Source organism: Lepeophtheirus salmonis, chromosome 4 (assembly GCF_016086655.4).
Source record: "Lepeophtheirus salmonis chromosome 4, UVic_Lsal_1.4, whole genome shotgun sequence".
Classification (NCBI taxonomy): Eukaryota; Metazoa; Arthropoda; class Copepoda; order Siphonostomatoida; family Caligidae; genus Lepeophtheirus; species Lepeophtheirus salmonis.
Window position 1 is genome coordinate 15,591,706 of NC_052134.2, and position 20,302 is coordinate 15,612,007.

Here is a 20,302-nt window from a genome sequence, read left to right on the forward strand (position 1 = left end):
ACCAGAACACGTAACAAATATTTAACAGACCTCTTCAAATTGCACCATGCAACAAAATGAAAGTCTTGGAGCCCCTGTAGGCTGAAACCCACTTTTACTATTGTTTTTTAAGCCGTTGAATACGAAAATGACCATTAAAACGTTTAACTTCTACAGGTTTCGCCTTAAAAGCCTTTTTCTAAATCAAGATGTTTTTTTTTTTTTTTTTGGTTATGACTACGTTTTTGTCCCATATTTCGACATAAAAGAACTATAACTATGAAAATCAAAGTAAATAACAAATTGATACAAACATTCGTATTCGATTTACTTTATCTTGATTACAATTATCAAAAAATTATATGATCACCAAAAAATACAGTAAAATGCAGGACATTACTTAGAAGCTAATATCTTTTTTTATTTCTTCTTCATGTCATAGCTGAAGTTATATAATTTTTTTTATATTTCAATTAAAAAAAATATAGATTCATATTAATACTTGTACTCTTTTTAATCTACACTGCATGAGTCATTAATATTAATTGATTATAAGTCATTTTAGTTATCAATATTGAACAAAAGTAGGAAATTCACAATGTACATAGTTTTTATAATGGCGTTACCTCACTACCACAAAAATTTGCACAGTAACGTTGTAAGCTGTCAATTTTCTTGTCCCCCCCCCCCCTTAGGATTTGAGGTCTTTTTTAGTTTCTTTTTGGATAAAAGTTTGCAAAATCCAATAAAAGTAATGACGTGTTTATATATATTATTCTTATAAATAAGATTTATAAACACGGCGTTACCTTTCAATAACATAAAAAATTTACTGTGTATATTTTTGTCAGCTGTTGATATGTCTGCTCTCCTCTCCATTTATTTGTGTTCTCAACGTTTATTGGTTGAATTTGAATTAGCTCTGATTGTTAAGCTCTGAACAGTTCCCACAATTATTATTGAACAATACTAACTATCAACTGATTTGGACTTTATGTCCTTGTTTCTTTTGGGAACAAAGGTTGTGAAATATAATTAAAGTAACTGATAAATGATTGATCAATGTTTCAAAGGTTTTATATTTTGATCAATTCTTGGGGCATTTTTTTGCTGATATCTGATAATTGTAAATTCTCAAAAGTTGGAAGGCCATGGGCCCTCTTACCCCTTTTGTGTAGCCCTTTTATGGGCTTTATATACAACTTTCTAGAATAGGTTGATATACCAAGGAAATGATATATTATGAGACTTTTTTTTGCCCCTGATATGGGCTCGGATCGAATCTAGGTATACTATTATTTTTATTTAATTGCACTTTGGAATTTTTTGTCAAGTTTACCTAGTGCATTTTTCGACATCTTTGAAGAATACTTTATTGATAAAAAGTGATGATAATCGTGATGTGTTAAAGCAAAAACAATCTTCAACAAAAATTAAAAAAAGGAGAAATGTCAATTTTTTTTATATAATATTCACATACAGTTATTACATATTTCATAGACATATTTTTTCCAATTGAATGCTTAGTATTCAAATTTCTGGAATGAGTTGAGATTCACAAAATGAATTTTAACTATAGTTTAAAAGCTTCATTTGATGTGTGATATTTAATTTGCCCCGTTATGACCTTTCAAATAAAAACTATCAATTAATAATTATTTTATTGCGGAGATTAACGTTTACAACTTCAAGTGCAATTTGCTGCGCACTCAAAGGATTAATTGTATACTTTGTGGATAAAAATTGACGATTTTTGTATAAAAATACAAATGTAATCCAGATTCAATTTTTTTAAATAAAAATAATTCTACCTTGCTTTTGTGTTGAGGGGCCAAATATTATGTAAATTCAACCATGCCTTGAAAATTTCGAGAATCACTCTTTCTTGATGAACTATTTTTAGAGTGGGAATTATTGACCCCTTTTTAAAATGTCGTCAGGTAAACAATAGGATGAAAGTGGGTCAACACTATTGTTACTTTCCTCTCAGCTCAATAATCCAATAAAACCAGTTACCTATTTTCAATCAACACTTTTTCTACAATGGTTGTGGAAAAATTTTCCCTTTGGAAGAAATAATTGACGTGTACATAATTATAACATATCCTATATCTTTGTTTTGACACGACGTTTTTATCGCTTCCTTTATTCTCATTATTAATTAATAAAATATAATTACACATAATAACATATTATCTACAAAATATGAAGGCACTTCATAATTATTCTATTTACTCTATTACAGAATGGAAAGTTCGCAGTGGTAGGCACATATGATGGCCGATGCGTTTTTTATATAACAGATCAATTAAAATATCATACAATGATCAATGTCCGATCAGCAAGAGGAAAGAATTCTCGTGGTAGGAAAGTAACTGGGATCGAACCCATGCCGGGCGAGGACAAAGTAAGAGACACTGTTGTACATTAGGGGCTATAAATGAGAAAATAATTAATCTTTCATTTCACCTCCTTTTTAGATACTAGTGACGTCCAATGATAGCCGAATACGACTGTATGATTTAAGAGATTTAAGTCTTAGTTGTAAATACAAAGGATATACAAATAACAGTAGTCAAATTCGAGCCTCTTTCAGGTAATATGATATATTATAGCTATCAAATGTTAAATGTCCTCCAAGCTGGGTAGTTTACGAATGACAAATGAGTGGTGTTGATTATCTTTAAACCTGTCACTTTTAATCTTGTCTGGATTGGGAACTCCGTTCCAGGCTCGTGTTTGGGATTTGATATCACATACATTGAATTTCATGTCCGTTATGTCCAAACTCGTGTCAGATCGACGATTCCATGAACAGTCAAGAGTGTAAAACAAGTACTCTGCATCCACGGCCAGGAGGTTGAGCGCATCTCCAAAATCAATGTTGTGTTCCGTTTTGACCGTTCCATGGAATTTGTAGGTGTTGATGAGCTTTGCAATCCTCTTTTCGTTGAGGAAAGTACGATATTCTCTGTTATTTCTAAGCTTGGAAAGGTCTAGTACCAATAAAGCCTGATTAAAACCTGGTTTACCTCTAGCCTCTGATGGGGGTCTACCTAACTTAGTTGTTGGATTAATCCTTTGCCACGTACCAAAGGATCTCATATACCGACTTGATTGCTCAAAGACAGCAGCAATCCCCTCATGACTTATGTTAAGTTTCTTCATTGTGTGATAAAGCATACCAATGTCATCTTGAAATGCGAGTCCATGTTCCAAATAAATGGCTTTCTCTATATCTTTAAATACATATGGGAAGAGGAGAGGAGTCAAATGGGTAATTAGGAGCTCACAAAATTCTTTGGAGTCTGTGAGGCGTGGACATATAGTATTTTTGGATTTGGAGTAGAATTCGTTCAAGGTTAATATTTGATGCTCTATTCTTATTGTTGACTTCTCCCGAATCCTGGACATGATTGTATTCACAAATTTTTCACTCTTATCGTTTGTAAGAATATTAAATTTTAGAGGAACAGTACTGTGTTCCACTATTTTTTCTATAGATTTCAAGTATCTGTAATGTGAGATAAATAAATACATGATATTGAATTTATCAGATCATGACGATTAATCTCTACTTACTCTGCACTCATGATTGGATTAGTGTCTAAATATGGCATTGCATATATGATATTCAAAAACTCATTCGGAGGCATCCCTATATTTCTTTCCTCCTCAAGTTCCATCAATTTTTCCCTTTGTAACTGATTGAGGTAATATTCTTTTAAATAAGACTCGCCAAGTTTTTTATCAATTGCAATGCCTCTATTAATATCAATGATAAAATATAGTAAAATCCATCCCATAGCAAAGATTATGGGTAGGAAAGTGTAGTGCACCCGAGGTGCTTTACATGAAATTAAATCTTTACAGTATCGACTGATCTCTCCAGTGTCTCTTTTCCATTTTCTCTTCCACAAATCCTTTGGAATATCTGTGTGATCTCTGGTGGAGGTGGATGAATAGCTAGAGTGAGGAAACTGTCTTGCTCTCAAATCCATTCTTTTTGAACGATAACTATCAACTAACTACTAATAAAATATATGTGTTGTGCTTGAATTTTCTAATTTGAACCATCAAAACGCGCGCGTAGAAACCAATATATATATATATAAAACAAACGTAACTCCACCTTATATATTTTTTGTCTTTTTAATTTTATTTTCGTTTTCAGTTTCACTCAGTTTCTATTTATGTACAGTAAATTATTGTACTTTAGTTATGATTGCTGACTTTACCCATAAACTGAACGTTCCTCTAAGAAACAGTTTTTCCCAACTAGATGATTGTACTGTACTTTAAAATTCCTTAGAGACGATTAACCTTGGCATGAAGAAGTTATAAAATATATTATACAGTTGTACTCATCATATTTTGAAGGATAAATAATAAACGTTTGGAAGACATTATTCTTTATATATATTAATTTTTTTGGGCAGCATTAAAATAATAATTTACTCCACCACTTTCCTTTTCTAATAACTCTTCCTCTCAAAATGGCAGATAATAATTTTTGTGTGCCGTTTGCACCAATCATTCTTACTTTTAAGCCAAGATTAAATTTAACTTTAAGACTACTTAAATGTAGATACTTCATAAGTTCCTAGTTTAAATTTGAGTCAAGCTTGCGCAAGTGTGCCTACGTTCTTGAGATTTTTGTTTCTAAATTCCATAAATATTTTATTTTTGATCCATTATAAATGACCTCCTCAATTATGGATCTAACAGTGATTCAACAATCTCATTGCTATGTACTTAATACATATAAATGAAATCAAAGGATACACTAAATACCATGTATATTCTTGTCGACGTTTAAATTGGTAGTGTACTATTTAAAATTTCCCATTTGTATTGTGACCTTCAACGACACGACTCCTCTCATTTGATTCATTTGAGACAACCCTAGTTTAATAGTTTTGAGTATTAAATGATTTGATTTGTTTTTATTTATAGTCATGATGGGAAATATATTACCTGTGGATCTGAGAATCAATGTTTGTACCTTTGGAAAACTCATTATGATCCCTCCAATCTTACTGCAAGAAAGGATAGAAATAGTTTTTTTGAAGCCATCAAAGGTATAATTCATTTTTTTATTCATTATAGAGTGTGACGGTTCTTGGATTTTTGCTGAAAAATATTTTATTATAGCTATTAGGGAACATAAACAAGCGTTTAGCTACTATTATTTCGGGTTAATGAGTTCTGGATTATTATAATGATTGACCTTGTTTCTAATTGTATGAAGTGAACAAACATACTTCTTTTTTGTGCATTTCAGATTTATTGAAATTTATTATTGTATTGAAATTCATGAAATATCCAACAAATAGAGAGTTTTCACGTGACGTCAGCATTGTAGATGTCGGCCATTTTGGGGTCCTAAACCAAGCTTTATAACATTGAAGCCCCTTTTTTCATTAATATTAATGAAACTAGGGAACTATTGGTTGTCAAAATGGGACTAACAAATAAAAGGACTTAAACCTTACTGCTTTTATCTATATATTACCCAGTTTTATTTAATATATGCCTCAAAAATGTATAAAAAATATTTTATAACATGGTAATATAATCTTATTTCCATATTGTAGATAAAAATTAACTATTACAGTTGAAAAAATAAGAAGGTATTTTTTTCTAATTATCCTACTTTTCTTCTCCCAATTGATTAACAAAAATGTACAAATCTAGCCCTTTTTAGGGATTTTTAGTTCTTATTACTTTGCTTTAATTCATAAATCAGTGTTTATCATCTGTATCAAGTAGTATTCAATGGAGATGTTAAGTCTTTTTATTTTATTTGTAAAAGCATTTGATCAAGTTTAATTAAGATTTATTAGTAATTATTCAATTTTATGTAGTCAAAATATCAACAAGATGGGGTCTCCTTCAATTAGGATGCAGTTTATGAAGAAGTGGAAATGCTCTATACCAAAAGTTGAAATTTATTTCCTTATTCGAAAACAATTATTTTATCAAATATCCTTCACAATTCCTGCTGAATCTTGTAAGCGCGGAATTGGTGCACTTTTCCGACGATAATCTCTCTAAAACAGGTTCTGAGCGGACATAGTATCCTCTTCTAGAAATGAACAACATTGTCTTCTAATCTTAATACAAAAAATTAATATAAGGAAGGGACGATGTAAGACCGGCCTAGCTTACCCGTCCCCAAGACTATGTCAAGATCAATTAAAAAAAATAATATGGATTTTTTAAAAAATACATTTTTTAATCTTATTGCTTTGGTATTTGTTTTGACAAGACCTAGACTTTGAAGGATTCAGATCAAGACTTTGAGAAGCTAAGACTACAAGACGAGACAAAGATCTTCAAAAATTAGTCAAAATCAAAGGTTTCATTTATATTATAAAATATTTTTCAGCAAACATTTCCTTTCATTAAAAATGTTTGCGGGGAAATTTCCTGGAACTCTTAAGAATTTCCATAATCTTATCAAGGAACATATATTTACATATGATTAATTAATATATTTTCCCAATTCTGTCTTTCAGCTCATAATTCTGTCGTTACTTGTTCAGTTTTTGCAAGTAAACCGGAAAGAATAACGAAAGAAATAGACACTGATCGTAAGCAAGGCTACGTACTTGTTACAGGAGACTACGATGGAGATATTAAAATCTTTTTAAACCTTTCTACCTTGTCATCCACCTCATCGTCCACAACCACCCTCACAACTTCTTCAGCCCCCAAATAAACACCCTCCGCCAACTCAAAACACAACTCATACATACTTAAGATGCCTTTTTAAGAACAAAAAAATATCTTTTTTATATTAATTATTATGTATTATTAAATTAACGCAAGTCTTGTTTTATTTTTATTTTTTTCTCGCGCAGATGATTTATTATTATGGATCATCCATTGAAACTTAGTTTTTACAACAAAATAATTACTTTTATAGCATTTAAAATAACTTTTTTATTTTAAGAAAGAAAAAAAAGATGTTAGGATCATCATACTATTATGTACTACTAGAATTTCATTATAGGCTTAGATAATATTATTATAGGTATATACATATATTTTTTAAAAAAAAAAATGAAAGGAAGCATGTTGTTAACCGATTGATTGATAAATCATTACTATAAAAAAATGCGTTCTTAAGGAAGCTTTCTATATTTTGTGATAGATATTTGAGTTTAGATGTGCATGTCGTTTGAATTTGTATTATTTAGCATGGTGCTTTTATTTATTTATTTATCCTAAGAAACACACGTGTTATATCTATAAAAAAAAGGAAGAAAAAAAACCAAAAAAACTTTGAACAAGAATAGAGCTTTTTCTTACAATACTTTTTACATTGTACTCATTCACAAGTAATATTTAGCATTTTTTTTTAACAAGATAAGTTTATTATGTTTTATAGTCATTTAAAAAAAATTAATGTGAAGGTTCATTCGTTGTATTTTTATTGTGAAGGCGCAGATATTCAAAAAAACAACTTAAATTTATAAAATCTGTGATCATTTATTTTTTATCCTCTGCGATAATAACTATCCTTGTTAGAAGTATGCTACTTATATTTAAAAAAAAAAAAAAACACATGTAGCTTGAATACTAAATTTAAATACAGAACCATTTAAATATTAAACAACAATTACTGAATTCATTACTTTGGCAGACCGAATACAACCTATATCAAAATATATTTATTTTTATTAACTCGTCTCTACCACGTAGATCTCATTGTTCTTGTTTAAAAGTGGTAGTCTCGAAGGAACCAGGATATCTTTTCTTTCATGTGTATATAGGAGATAAATGATATCAATGATGATGGCATCATTGATTCCCTTATACTCCATATATTTTTTTCGAATATCCACTAAGCCCTGAAAAATTTTGTCTTCCGAGTGTACATAGTCCTCCCAACCACGCTCAAAAAATGCTTCGAGTCGTGTTCTCCCCATAATAATATTGCCTTGGATCACTTTGCTAATGTACTTAAGGACACCCAAGGTTTGTGGATCCAATACAGAGCCCACAAAGTGGGAAAATGCTTCTTCAGAACTATCAACTACAGTGTTCCAGAAAAATTGTGACTTCTCCTTTAATTTTTCTTCCACTTCTTTCGAGGCATGATCCACTCTATGTGATAGCTCATCCTTGTGAGGGAGGTAAATTAAAGTCCCTCTTGCTAATTGTCTCCTCTGTTCCGCAACAGCTAAAATACATCGTAAGGATTTCAGGAGAGTTCGACCTTCAGAGCGTATTCGCTCCTGATCGGCACCGCAAAAGATAAATGGATTTAATCTAAATATCTCTTCTAAGAGATGCGTGAAGGAACTAAGAAAGTACTCATCCGAGAAAATTTCGTATGCCTTATTTGAATGTACTATAATATTGTCCAAAGTGAGAAGAGACAGGTACCAGATTTTGTGTTTGTTTATACGTTGCCAAAATTGTGGACAGCGGTTCCCTAGGAGTTGAAATAATTTAGATCTATTATCTAATTTGAGAGCCGCCTCCACGACCCAAGTTGTTATTAAGGAGAGAGTGGAATGAGGGGATATCATGTTTGAGGTTGATGAGGGAGAATATCAATAAAATAGAATGTCTAGCGTATTAATCCTCCTCCTCCTTCAAATATTCTTCCTGAGTTAAGTAGCGAGTTTTAATTTCGTGAAGTCCGTCCGGTAGAGTGGGAAGAATGAGAGCAATATATCCGGAGCCTTGAGGATCTTTACGAAGGAGTTCCGGGTCCTTGATCAAATACTCGTTTACTTCAAGGAGTTTTCCTTTGACCAATGATTTGACGCGGTAAAATTCCGAGTCTGATGAGCCTTGGGGTTTGACGAAGCAGAGATTGGAGTTGGAGTCTAATCCCTGGGCTCCTCGCTTCCCTTTGCCTCTGGAGGCGTTGAGCGATCGGTCGCAATTGGGTGTGACGCGGTAATCCACCTAAAGAAACACATTTCAACCAAAATGGAAATCAAGCTACTACTAACTCCAGACTCACTTGAAAGGGAGTGGCTGAAGATGTGCACAGAAGGGGGTGTCTGGGTGCGAGGGTCACGAGGACAATCCGGTTGGAATGAAGGAGAAGGACTTGATCCAAATGTCTTTCACGATCAGGGTCACGATAATAAAATTTAGTGTAATAGCGATCTTGGACACTTGGAAATATAGGACAGAGATTATAACTCTCTTCAATGCGTCTCTCCCCAAGTTTTTCTTCTTCTTTTTTACCAACAATTATTGAGGATTCTTCCGGCATCATATAAACCACTTTCTTTTCAAACACAAACTTACAATAATATTGTTCCAGTTACCCGCATGCTAAAAGGCGCGAGCAAACGGAGAAAATTGGGGGACAGAGTGACGTCATTGGACGGTTTTATGTTTTCGTAAGCTTCAAAAGGGTTCAAAATAAAAAGTTAATAAATAGTAAATTTCGTATTTTTCTTTATAAAAACTAATGATTTTTTTGTAATATAGCGAAGGTAAATTTGTTAACATTGAAGACTTTTCTGAAAATTAAAGCTTTGTAATCTATGCCATCAGTGTTCTCAACAGGAGGCCATACACAGTTGGGTCTTCTAATACGAAAAAAATGAAATTTTTTGTTATTACTCATTGATCTCCAACAACAACTGCTACGAATCAGGACAGTAAATTGGTTCCGGTGCCTATTAACAATATTCGGAATCATAAAAATGATGTACAACTTTTTAAACGATTGCGCTGATCAATAGCAACACTGTAAAACCTTCTTAAACCTGACATGCCCAAAGTTCACTTTCATATCGCTGAATTATGTAATTTTTTGCCACTATTCATGGTAAAAGACCAGCGAATGGGAATGAAGTTTTGTTTTTCTACGCAGGCAGACTACGAAATTAAAAATAATTTTTTGAAGAGGAGGTTGAGCTTTGCGACTATTGCCGAGGATCTGGCAATTTCATTCATGTATGCATGAAACTGATGCCTTAATCAGAGTTGGTAAATAAAGCGATGCAGCTGAGTCGATAATTAAATTGGTGGTTCATAAATAGTAATTCACCTACTCTGGATTACTCACAGGTTACGTAACAGTGAAATATAATAACCCATGAGGACTCCCTTGTATGACCAATCTGGACAAATAAAACAATGAAGTCACTCTAAATTGTCTCCATCTTCATGGTCCGGCATAAAGTTATATTTTTCATAACTGGAAATAGCTCTGTACATTGGATATTTCTGACATGTAAAATGTCTGTTGATCAAGGGACTAGCTTCGGAAAACATTATAAAATGAATGTTAAGTACTCAAGTGAAACACTCAAAGGGATGTGATTGTACAAAAAATAAAAATCCCTGAGTTAGTCTGATTTAGGAAATGTTTAGTTATATAATAATTATTTTGATATCGATATCAAATTAAAATTGGTCTGTTGCTAATGGAAAAATTGAAATATGCAAAATAACTATCAAAAACTAGTAATGGAAGGACAGTAATTTTTACAATAATATGTTATATTATTTTTTTTAAATTAAATTTTTAAGATTGATTTACTTATAAAAACTTATAAAATAATCAAAAGAAAATATGAAATGATTATGAATATATTTATAAGTTGGAAAGTTTAGGAAGGAAAGATTGAAACTTTATATTTCTTTCACAAAAATAAAAAGTTTACTATTATTGCAAATATGAATTTTTTCAATTATATGCCTACATGAAGATGATTCCACTGAGATTTCACTATAATTTTTTACATACTCATAGTGTTTAAGAAGGCTAAAGCTCTTAAGAGGTTTCAATTATTATCGATAGTTAATAAATAGAAGAAAATCCTGTGTATAATGGGCATATTAAAAAAAAAGAAACTAAAAATCAACAGTATTATATGGTTTTAGTTGATTACTTTATGGAACACTAAGGACTCAGTGATTCCTGGCTCACTCATGGTATTTAAAATCAATATTTTTGAGGTGATAGGGAAATAGAACCTATATCATGATGACGTTACCCTGTTAATACAAAGTTATACAGTGTATTAATTTATTTTATATCAGTTGTTAATATTTCTTCTTATTTTCTCCTAATGAGTGTTCTGAACGCTGATTGGTTGAATTAGAATGAGTTCCTTTCAACCTGTAAACAATTCCTAAAACGTATTGAATAGTAATTCCATAGTCCATTGGCTAACAATTAACTGATGTTGGCCTTTTTTATGTTTCTTTTCGACAAAAAGCTTACGTTGTTCAATAAAGGTAACAACATTATATATAAGTCTATGCGTTTGTCTTGTGTACTCCATGGGCGTAGGGGAGTTTATTTAAAACTGCGAATCGACAATAAAATCGTAGATAGAAATTTTTTTCAAAAGTTCATAAAGACCAATTTTTTGTACATACCTAATTTTACTAAGACGCCGGTCCAGACTGAACTTGGAAGGAATTTTTTCTGTTTTACAAAATTTTTAAAACCTCAGGCAGGTCTAGGATTTTCAAACAGATACAAACAGAAACTAGTTAATACCTATACAAAGGGTAAAAATTCTCAAAAACCGGATTTGATACGAAAAACGAATTACAGATTCGTAATCAGAGCGTCAAGAATTGAATGGAGAGCTTATTTTTTTAATTTTATTAATAAAGTGTTATTGAAATACAGCATACTATTACAAACAATTTGATACATAATTTGGACACACATAATGAAAAAGAAACACAAATTAAAGCTCATGTTCTATACGAATATATAGATGCATTAAATACTGAATGTGATTGATGAGTTATTTGAGTTTGAGTGTATCTGTCTCATTCTGACGTTCCGACATCTCCATAGAATAAGATGGGAGATACTCTCGTGCAATACCATCCAAAATAATATTGATATCTTGCTTATCGATATCACGTGACATCTCTGCAAAAACGATCCAATCTGAAAAAGTCATTCTTTTAACAACATCCATGTTTCCCATGAACTTAGGCTTCATTTTCCAATGCTTTAAATCGGTCGTGTCAGGCCGTCTGTAAGATATACATATATATTAATACTTTTCAAGTGGGTTTTAAATTAGTTAGTATAAGCAGAGTCCTGTTGATAAAAGGTTGGGCATCCCTTGTGAAGTTTCTAAATTTTACAATAAATGAAAAACATTCTTCCCATAAAATGGTAAATATCAGTCAAAATATAGAAGTTTAAAAAATAGCTTTCCTAGATTAAGAAACAATCTTTCAAAAGTTTTAATTCAAGTTTTCTCTAAAAGGAGTATTTTTAATGAAGAAATGAATAATACAATATTGTTGTACCGTGAACACCACGTACTTTTTATGTTCTTTACGACATTCTTCCCTTAAAATAGTAAAAATTAGTCAAAATAGAGAAGTTTAAAAAAATAGTTTTCCTAGATTAAGAAACTACCTTTCTATTTGTCAGGTGCGTCCGCAGAATCGTGTATACATTTTTTTTGTAGGGGCCTGGTTTTTGGATTTTTTTTTTGAAAATTCCAAACCTATTCACAAAATATGAAATGTTTTGGAAAAAAAAAAAATCAAAAATCTATAGATATTCTCAAAAAATTAAATTTTTGGAAAAAAATTTCGAATATTACATTTAAAATTTTTTTTTCCAAAATCCAAAGCTATTCACAAAATATTAAATTTTTTGGGAAAAAAAGAAAATTAAAAATCTAACCATTCTCAAAAAAGTAAATTTTGGGAAATTTATTTCCATGAAATATTTAATTTCATGGAAATTAATTTCAAATATTAAATTTTGGGAAAAAAATTCAAATATTCAATTTTATTCAAATAAAATTTGGGGAAAAAATTGGAAAAATCCAAAACTGTTCAAAATAAACTTCAAATTTTTTTTTTACAACAAACTTCAAATATTAAATTTTCAAGAAAAAAACCCTGTTATTACTCTTTATTTTGAAAATTCCTACGTATCAATGGGCAAGGTTCACTTTAGGCTATACTGTGATCTTTGTATCATCTCCCATAATTACCACATTTTTATGACATTCTTTTTAGCCAATATTTACATCCCTACTTATTTATTCTCTCTTCAAGAAATACAGAATAATGGTAACAGCTGAAGAATATAAAAACTTTTGTTCCGGTTGCCAACTCTAAAAAATCTTACATGTTAAGATGTGCTTGGAATTTACAAACCTAGCAGTTTTTGCAACTGAAGAAGCGCATATTTTTTTAAATGTTATAAATTTTAAATAAATATGCAATGTGAAATTTAAAAACTTTATAAGTGATGTGTAACCTCTAGACGTTGATAAATATGGCTTGACATTATATTTCTTCATTTGTTCACAATACAATTTTTGGGACTATATGAAAGAATTTGAAAGTAGAGAAACCATGAATACGGGGTATGAGGTGACGTAGACACAGTTGACCTTGGAGATGGAGGTGCGTCCACTGAGGTGGGCCGGAAGGGATGGATGCCCAACAAATTAAAGAATTGTTGATTTTACTTGAAAATTTAGTTTTTAAAATTTTTTTCCAAAAAAAAAAAATAATTTTCTATTTATTAATATGGATTTTTGAAACTTTTCTCTTAAACAGTTGATATCTGAATTTATTGTATTAAGAAAATATTATATTACAAATTTAATTTTAGAATTTTTTTTGGAAATTTTTTTTGGAATTTTTAAATTTTTTACATTCAAATTTACCTTATGTGAATAGCTATGAATTTTTGAAATTACAAAAAAAAAAAAAAAAAATTTTTTTGATAATAACCATTGATTTTCAAATTTTCTTTGGAAAATATTTAATTTTTTCTGAATAATGAAATATTTTAGAATTTTTTTTGAAAAAATGTAATTTTTAATTTTTTTTTTTTTTAAATTTGATATTCGAATTTTTTTGTGAATAGTTGTGGATTTTTTGAATTTTTTTTCAGAAAATTTAATTTTGGGGTCTTTTTCAAAAAAATTCCAAAAACCAACGACATATATATACACATGATCCTATAGACGCCCCTGGGACCCATGATCCTCACATACTTTCTGAACCCCTTCCAATTTGTTGATTGCCATTAAATCTATATCTAGAATATGTACTTACGTGTAACGTGTTTGTGGATAGAAATAGTAGATAACCCTCATTCCTAAATTAATAATGTTTAAAATGAGTAGTATCCAAAACCAGAACCATAGGAAAACGAATACTTTTTCATTAATGATATTCATTCCAAGAACACAGAATGCATCCAATTTTTGAAGTGTTCCAGATCCACCGTATTTTTTAAACGTACATTTTGTTACTTTCGGAAATACTTTACTCATGGGATCATCTCGATATTCTGGGTCTTGAAAAATGTAGTCCAAGACCTAAAGAATGGAGCTTTAATTATACATAGGTATAAAGTTTGATTTACCATCGCTTCTCTAAAAGATGAGAAATATGTATTTATTTATTTAGATACAGTAGAACCCCTTGGAACATGACACTTATTTGATCCACGTTTACGTATAAATTTGACACATAAAAATTGATGTTTCTCTGAAATTTTTACCACAAAAAACAAAAGAAAAAAAATACTAAAAATTCCTTCTTAACTATCAAGGTTTAGCTCGAAAATTGTATTTTCTTCTTTCTTTATTGGAACACATTTTAAGTGTCAAAAACAGTTCATGAAACCGCACAAAAAAAAAAAAAAAAAAAAATACAGGAAAAGCTTTGATCACTGTCTTTGAACGCTTTAAAACCCACTAAACAATACGCCAACTAGCGACATGTGACCGAAACACGAATAATTTTTTCATACTTAAGTTACGAGCAGATTCAATGCTATAGGTGGGAGACAATCCTGCATGGACTATTAAAGTCGCAAAAAATGGGATGTCGGTTTTAAAAATTGAAAAAAAGTCATTCAAAACTTAAATAAAACATTATTTTCGAATAAAAAGGTAATTGGATTAATATAACCTAAATTTTTATTTAAGAAAGGACTTTTATTTAAAATGAAAGGTCTCTTATTTAATTTAAAAAATTGTCATTTCATGTAACAGTCAGGAATTTTTTTTTTTAAATATTCAAAGTTTTTACCCATTTTGCACAAAACTCGGATTACATAGTTAAAGTATTTAGATAGTTAGGCATTCTCAATTGGAATTAATCAGGAAATTATGAAATATTAATGATTGGGTAAAGTATTCAATGACTAAAATAACATTACTTTGCCTCCATATCCCTTGAACTCTCCTCTAAGAAAAGTGTTTGTAAGACTCATTTGAAAAATGACATTGAAAAGATTTAATGTTTCACAAAACAAGTACTTCAGGGCCCAAATCCTATGCTCCCATTGTTCTTTCATGTGAACAGCGAAATACTCAGATATACGGGAAAAACACTCTTGGAGTGCCTCTTTGTCATTTTCTTCTTTTTTCTCTTTCAGTTGGGCCACTAAACTCTGAAATAAACAAAAGATAGTAGAGGCTTAGGATACGAGGGAGATCAACAGGCCTTACTTTGAGTCGTCCTCCCTCCATTACTTTCCATAACCAATGTGGAAAGTAGAAAAATATCGCCTGCATGGAAAGAAATAAGGGAACCCACTGATAGTATGCGTGATATTGGGTAGAGTTTTCATCAAAAATTGCTCCAACCCCTGGGTTGTTTCTTAAAATCAAAGCCGGATCATAACTCTAAAGGATTGACAATAGAAAGAGAGGGACACTCAGTTGGTTGATTCAGCTAAAGAGATTCTAAGGAAAGAGACGATAAATAGGTAAAAAAATGATCACCTTGAATTATGATAAGTCTAAACTTTTTTTCTGCGCTAAGTTCCTCTTTTGTTTGTTACAGATGGGACTTTTGCAGAGAAAAGTGAATGTCATATTATCCTTGCACTCTACAAAAGTACCACTCTAGTCAATGTTTCTCTATTGAAGTTGCGGTAATGGTTGAACATTATTTGCTTTCATAATTTTTTGTTTCATCTCAATTTAAACTGCGTTGTCGTCTCTTTTCTTAGACTCTTTGAATTAAGTTATTTGTGCTCAAATCATATCTTACCGTTGGGAGTGTAAATGTGGATTGGATCCAACAATATCTATTTATCACATTTTCTGGAATATCAACTCCTCTATCCATGAAGCATTGAATCGCAGACCCAGAGCTATCAATGTACTCATAACTGGACACGAGAATGATACACACGAGTAAAATCCCAAATGTAATCTAAAATAGATCGTTGTTAAATTATACATTAAGTAAATATCAAATCCCCCCAAAAACGGCTAATTTTAACACGACCTATTCAAAATTCGATGAAGAAAAAAAAAAAAATATGACGTTTTCTGAATTTATTCAAAATCAAAAAAGTTATGGGTAAAAAAATAAATCAGTGAAAATTACAATTTCGTTTTTTTCAGGTACAAAAAAATGGATATCCAGAATACTGGATTCCTTTTTGATAGTTGAGGTTGAGAGAGAATAAAAAATTTAGTCGTGAGTATGTTTGTATAATGTTTGCAGTATCCATGAAGGAGACATGCTCCACGCCAATGTAATCATTTATTATCTTTGCCGGCTTAAGTAAAAATTGAGTGACGCCAATAGAGTCAATATTATACTTTTTTTGCATGAATACTTTTAACATGAATAATGTGTAAGGTGGACCTAGTCATAGATAAAGGTTCAAAGTTTACTCTGACAGTTTGAAGAATGTTTTGGAGGAGAACAATTCAGCTGTCATGACGTTTCATGCATTAGAAGCCCCACTCCGTATCTAGATATGCTATAGGCAAGAATGGCAACGATGTCGATCCTCAATTCTACTCTGAGTCCAACAAGGACTTGCAAATTTTAACTTTGCAACAATTCTTCAGAGTTACTCTGTGCCTTTTCAAGAATAAAAAATAATGATGGCAGATTTGGTAGATAAAAAATCTTCTCAGCAGGCAATCTCAAAAAGGTCACGATCTTCAAATTACATATTTTTTACACCCCTGATTATAGACACAGGAACAGAAGAAGGATAGACAGGCATTGTCTCACCGGCGCTAGAATGTATATGTATTTGCAATTAAGGGGTGTGGGTAGGTCTTTTTTGACAAGTTTTGTCAAATAACTTTTTCTTTTATTGAAGAAATATTTAAATTTTGTTTTTCTCGAAAATTATGAAATTTTTAAATTAAAAAAACAACAACATAAGCCTTTAACTGGCTTTAACTTATTGAGAAATAATACCAATTAAAAGTTGTAGAATGAGGATGTCATGAATATAAGGCAGCCTTTTTTGAATAACTGATCCACCCTCCACAAATGAATTCGTTTCTGTATCCCAAGACGTTGTAGAAGACTGACTGCATCACTCAAACGTATTTACCTAAGTCCTGTTATTTAATATAAATTAGAATGACTAAACATCTTCTTTCTCCGGACAAATCCTGTTATTATATGCTCCCGGAACATTTTTAATACATTCATGGAAGGTTTAAAGGAGACAAATAGTTAAATGTAATATTAGAAACAAATAAGATTAAAATTCAAAAAGTTTTTAATAATAAACAAAGGGAGATACAAAATATTCAAAAAAAAATAATAATCCTAAAAATAATAACGACTCAACCACGTGTCATCTTTTTTTGGAAATCAAAATATGGTCACTCTAATAAACATATATAAATGAGACAAAAGTGAAAATTGTGGCTCTTCAAAATTTTCCGCATATTACACAAAAGTACAATTCTGACATAAGGTCATTTGAGCCGGCCCCGCACTTGATTATAAATAAATAATAGAGACATTGCAAAGAGTATAGTTTTCTGAAATTAATAAATCATTTGTAAAAAAGGTCATTGCAGTGACATACAGTATCCTCGTCTTCCAACGGTTTGAAAGTAACTAGTGAGAGGGGAATGCATTGTTACCTGTGAGATTTTTACAATAAGATCACTGGCCTTATCTCAACTCTGTTTAGTATTTACTAGAAAATTAATCAATAATCTGCCGATAAACAACTGTCAATGAACCAGTAATCGGTCAAATTGATTTTTGGTACACCCCTTATAAAAAGGGCCGGGCATTGTATTAAAAATGAAGATTCTAAATTATATAAACAATAAAATTTAAATATAAAAAAGTAAAGAATAGTGCCCGAACATATATCTTTGCCTGCTTAGACTAAAGTCAGTCCCGGCCATCTGTACTTTAATGCAGCAAAAATAAGGAAACAAGTGACTTAAACCAACAATGACAAAAACGCATATTGGCCCAATGTACCGACTCTTAGTAATTTTCATCCTTAGTAAAATGTGGCTAGGTTTGTGACTATACATCTAGCGTTTTGGATTTTTTTAAAGGAAGTACTTGGAGTAGTAGTAATACTACTTAAATCTTAAGATTAATGATAATTACGTACGCGATAATGGAGTTGAAAAACATAGTTGCTTGGTTTTTTTATCTGATGATCACGAAACCTTATGTGAGGATACACTTGTGAGAATAATTGAAACATACTTCTTATTAAAATGAAATATAAAAAGAGGAAAATAAATAATACTCCTCATGAGGCACTTGAAGTCAATAATATATATATATATGGACTGAAATATACAAATATCATATACCTTATCAATTTTTGAAATTTCATAAATAAATAAAATGAAAGATAAATGAATAATAAAGAAAAGGGGTTCGATACGTGTCGAAGTAGTTTTTGCATTACACCTCTTCCTATCTGACTCATTTCATCTAACATATACAAACTATTATCTTATTCCATTTTCCAAGGCCTAAACTATTTAAATATAAAAATAACTTTGATTTTGGACATTGAATATTCTTACTGCAAGATCTTTTTAACTGACATTAGTTGAAGTTTTTCAAAAATGTTGCAAAATTTGAAAAATTATCTAATTTTTTTTTCATTATAGAACCAACCCAGAGGTGATGCTTTAACATTGGAAGTTGTATCAAATTAAAGCTAATAAAATATTCTTGAATATGGAATTAAACAAATCAATACTTACCTCTGAAAATTTTAGCTATTTTTAATGCACAAACATACAAATATAGGAAAAAAAAAATACATAGGATGTGACTAATTCATGGATTGTCACTTGTTCAATGTGGTTTTCTTGAAAATGTCAAGTTTCTTCCTGTTGTATTCTAGTATTTGTAGTAACCAGCTTCTCATCTCTTTATCAGTTTTGATTCGAGTTGCGAAGTCACTCATCAGTTTATACCTCTCATAGCCACATCGCAGTTCACTTTTATTGACATCACAATCCTATGTACTTTCCTGCAGTTATCATTATCTTCCCATCTGTTAGTAAGAGTAATGAGCTAGTTACATTACACGATCAAGATTATCCAATAGAAAGTGAGACTCTGATCTTACTAGGCCTATGAGAGCTGTAGCTGTGTTGATGATAGGAAACCCTGCCTTGTCTTTTCTGTAGCTCTCAAGTCTCTCTATTTCCGATTGCTTGGCTTAGAGCTTCTTCTTTGCAGACTTCTTCATGCTGTTATTTGAACTGAACAAGAATAATGGCGCCAGTTTCTTAGTCGGATAACAGCGATACTTGTTTATTTCCTTAAGCACAGTGATTGACAGTTCATTGTCACGCTGTTTGTTTTGAAGCATGTTCTTCATAAGCTGGAGATCAGGGATTGGTGCATTAGATGTAGTGGTCATCCAGTGCCTGGTCTAGATTAAGGCCAGAAGCTGGTTCGTCCTCTCCAGCTTGAAGATAGTTTCCTTACTGTATTTTTGTTCCTTGGAAAACATGAGCTTCTTATTCGGCAAATGTTCCTGGCTATCCACCAGGCTTGGTAAATGGTTCTTGGATCGAGCAATGCGTACCTTGAGGATGTTTTTGAGCTGTGCCCCCTCTCTGCCCTTGAACTTGCTTCCTCAAGGAAATTGCTTATGGCTACAATTGTGCTTGTCATCTTATGGTTCAAGTATTTTTCAACTTGGCTAAGAACTCTTAGACAGTCCTTATCCAACGTGTCCAACTTTATTAGCTTCGCTGTACCTTTATTGATACCACTTACGGTGATATGAAATATCCTGCCTATAACGTTTATCGTGAGATCCTAATTGGATCGGCGTTACTCATTGATACTTATTTTTCCTAGATATATATAATTAATGTTTGTTTTATTATAACAGTTAACTAAGGAGTCAAATGGGACGAGTCCTAAGGATCATGGGACCGTTCATTCTACTAATGTTTCAATCAGCTACAATGTAGCATTGTATTGTTGGATTCCAGTGGAACTTTCTATGAAGACCACACCAAGAAGTCTTCCTTCTTCATAGTATGGAATGGAATACCATATATATGTACTGCAAGACTTTACACTTGGTATATTTCACCAAAAA

The 20,302-nt window shown here is 31.3% G+C and overlaps 4 protein-coding genes across 4 annotated transcripts in view; 1 reads left to right on the plus strand and 3 right to left on the minus strand.

The window, feature by feature from the left end:
- LOC121116898 (uncharacterized) overlaps positions 1–6,829 on the plus strand; it is a 41,715-nt gene extending 34,886 nt beyond the window's left edge. Inside the window, 4 exon segments of the mRNA XM_071887507.1 lie at positions 2,225–2,386; positions 2,460–2,575; positions 4,936–5,060; positions 6,501–6,829. Of these exon segments, the coding sequence (XP_071743608.1) occupies positions 2,225–2,386; positions 2,460–2,575; positions 4,936–5,060; positions 6,501–6,703 (606 nt within the window). The 3' untranslated portion in view covers positions 6,704–6,829.
- LOC121116899 (uncharacterized) lies at positions 2,093–4,230 on the minus strand. Its single transcript, XM_040711205.2, has 2 exons — positions 3,562–4,230; positions 2,093–3,493 (listed from the first exon to the last, which is right to left on the minus strand). The coding sequence occupies exons 1-2, from the start codon at positions 3,978–3,980 to the stop codon at positions 2,605–2,607; spliced, it is 1,308 nt and encodes a 435-aa protein (XP_040567139.1). The 5' UTR covers positions 3,981–4,230; the 3' UTR covers positions 2,093–2,604.
- A 627-nt stretch (positions 6,830–7,456) lies between the features above and the next one.
- On the minus strand, positions 7,457–9,603 carry LOC121116900 (protein Abitram). The gene is made up of 2 exons (XM_040711207.2): positions 8,966–9,603; positions 7,457–8,907 (listed from the first exon to the last, which is right to left on the minus strand). Exons 1-2 carry the CDS (start codon positions 9,224–9,226, stop codon positions 8,572–8,574), a joined length of 597 nt encoding a protein of 198 aa, XP_040567141.1. The 5' UTR covers positions 9,227–9,603; the 3' UTR covers positions 7,457–8,571.
- A 1,963-nt stretch (positions 9,604–11,566) lies between these two features.
- LOC121116902 (innexin inx2) lies at positions 11,567–18,517 on the minus strand. Its single transcript, XM_040711208.2, has 6 exons — positions 18,332–18,517; positions 15,982–16,146; positions 15,435–15,611; positions 15,143–15,376; positions 14,029–14,294; positions 11,567–11,967 (listed from the first exon to the last, which is right to left on the minus strand). Exons 1-6 carry the CDS (start codon positions 18,425–18,427, stop codon positions 11,730–11,732), a joined length of 1,176 nt encoding a protein of 391 aa, XP_040567142.1. The 5' UTR covers positions 18,428–18,517; the 3' UTR covers positions 11,567–11,729.
- Positions 18,518–20,302: the final 1,785 nt, after the last annotated feature.